We start from the raw sequence: 2,576 nt of genomic DNA on the forward strand, positions 1-2,576 counted from the left end.
TCCTCCCACCTTGGCCTTCCAGAGTGCTAGGATTATAGGCATGAGCCACCTTGCCTGGTCCCGTTTGGTACTTTAAGTCAGTAGTCCCCAACCTTTTTGGCACCAGGGACTAGTTTCATGGAAGACAATTTTTCTATGGACTGGGTGGGGCAGGGTGGGGTGTCATGGGTTGGGGGGGTGGTGCAGAGCTCAGGCCACAGACAGACCGGTACTGAGCCACAGCCCAGTGGTTAGGGGACTGCAGCTTTAAATCACTCTAGATTACTTATAATACCTAATACAGTATAAATGCTATGTAAATAGCTGTTATACCATATTGAGTTTTTTTATATTTCCTCCTTTTTTTTTCTCCACAGACACCACAGTGACATGGGATGTATTGGTTTTTTATTTGTATTATTTTTTTTCTGAATATTTTTGATCTGTTATTGATTGAATCCACGGATGTGGAATTGGCAGATACAGAGGGCTGATTGCATTCACAGAATTTTGCAACCATTACCACAATTGATTTTAGACTAATTTTATTACCCCAAAAAGAAACCCTGTATCCTTTAGCAGTCAGTCCCCCATTTACCCCTCTGCTTAGCCCCTGGAAACCACCAATCTGTATTTTCCATCTCTGTGGATTTGCCTATTCTAGACATTTCATCTAAATGAAATCATATAATATGTGGTCCTTTGTGACTGGCTTATTTCACTTAGCATGTTTTCAAGGTTTATCCACATTGTGGTATCAATACTTCATTCCTTTTTATTGCCAAATACTATTGTATGGGTGCACCACATTTTGTTTATCCATTCATCAGTTTACAGACATGTGGGTTATTTCCACTTTGGGGCTATTGTGAGCAATGCTGCTATGAATATTTGTTTACAAGTTTTTGTGTGGACATATGTTTACATTTCTTTTGAGTATATACCTAGGAGTGGAAGACGGATTTGAATAACATTAAGGAGTTAAAATGGACAGGACATGGTGGGTGCCAGGAGGTGGAGGGGAGAAGGGTGAGGGAAAAGTCAGGCATGACTCTCAGGTTTCTGGCTTGGGCGGCTGGGTAGAAGATGGTGCTGAGGAGGGAAACACGGGAGGAGGAGCAGATTTGGGGGAAAAGATGGTAAATTCCTCCTCCTTTCTATTCCTAGCGGTTGGACTTCTTTCTAAGCAGGGCTTCCACAGCTCTGCGGCAGGTATTTAATAGAAGTCTTTTAGGGCCAGTAAGATGCCGGCATGATGTGAGATGTTCTGGTGCCTCCTAGCAATGCTTTTTCCAAGCAGTCATGTTTTATTATTTGAACCTCTGGGTGGAAGAACAGTGGCAGTGCCAAGCTGAGACTAATAATATTCCATATCACATAGATTGCTGCACACACACGAACTGTAAAATTCCTCTGTCACCTCGCGGTTCATTTTATGATCAGAAAAAAAAACAATCTCCCTCTTGTTCCACATATATGTTCTACAGAATATGAACAGCCCATTTTGTAGTCCAGATGTCTCAGTAGGGGAAGGAAAAATCTTATTTTGCACTGGCACGAGTGATGCCAGGAAATCTCTGCTTTCCCAGGGTGCTAGAAAATTAAAATTGTAGTAATCAACATTGGATCTAGAAAATGAGATATGTAGCCATTTGCCCCAAATGAAATTGGCTTTGATTGGCCTTAGGTTTTTCCTATTCCATTTCTCCTCTCAGGTACTACCCGTTTCCAACCTAACTCTTAAGATGAAGGCACCTCCCCTTCTGCCCATCGGAGGCTGAGCTGGGATTAGCTATCATTTTAACCCTCTAGAGGGGGAGATAGCCACACACTGCTTTGGGAAGATGTTTGAGCTCAGAAGACCTGTTTCATACCCCAGGGCTGAGCCTGGGCAGCTCACTCCAGCTGTGCTCCTCTCACCTGCAGGTTGTGATTGCCACCAACATCGCAGAGACATCGCTGACTATAGATGGCATCTACTATGTGGTGGACCCTGGATTTGTGAAGCAGAAAGTTTACAATTCGAAGACAGGGATTGACCAGCTCGTGGTGACACCTATTTCTCAGGTATGGTGGCTTCTACCAATAGCTTTCCTGAAAATCCTGGGTAGGGCCTTTCTGAAATTTTTTAGGGTTCTAAAAAATTGGTATTTTGAACTTTGTTGTTTTCAAAGATGAACTTTTAAGATACTGGGTGCTTTAGTAGGATATAGGAAAATTTTGTGTTGTTTGTTTTTAATTTTAAAGTAGTGTGTTAACATTAAAATGCCCCATAAAATTTGAACTTAAAGAAATATTTGAATCTGGCACCCTATATTATCCAATTTAGGTGGAAAGAATATATTTTCTAAAGTACTGTACTTAGTTACAGATATCTGAGATAGTAATAAATGAGGTGATTATATCTTTGGTAATTATGGAATAATTTCTTGCCTAAATTATATTAAAAAACAAATTACTTGATCACCTTTTTGAGGACAGTTTGGCAACAGTGTATCTAAAATATAAAAGTTCATCTCTTTAACCTATCTGTTCTGCTTCTAGTAATATATCTGAAAGTTAGAAATGATTAAACACGTATCCAAAGACAATGGAAA

At 40.4% G+C, this 2,576-nt stretch overlaps 1 protein-coding gene across 1 annotated transcript in view; it reads left to right on the forward strand.

The window, feature by feature from the left end:
• The window catches only part of DHX8 (DEAH (Asp-Glu-Ala-His) box polypeptide 8), a 59,036-nt gene that overhangs the window by 45,416 nt on the left and 11,044 nt on the right, over positions 1–2,576 (forward strand). The window contains exon 8 of the mRNA XM_012659040.1: positions 1,906–2,046. Coding sequence (XP_012514494.1) covers positions 1,906–2,046 — 141 coding nt within the window. The remainder of the gene's footprint in view (positions 1–1,905; positions 2,047–2,576) is intronic.

Source organism: Propithecus coquereli, unplaced genomic scaffold, assembly GCF_000956105.1.
Source record: "Propithecus coquereli isolate 6110/MARCELLA unplaced genomic scaffold, Pcoq_1.0 Scaffold598, whole genome shotgun sequence".
NCBI classification, from domain to species: domain Eukaryota; kingdom Metazoa; phylum Chordata; class Mammalia; order Primates; family Indriidae; genus Propithecus; species Propithecus coquereli.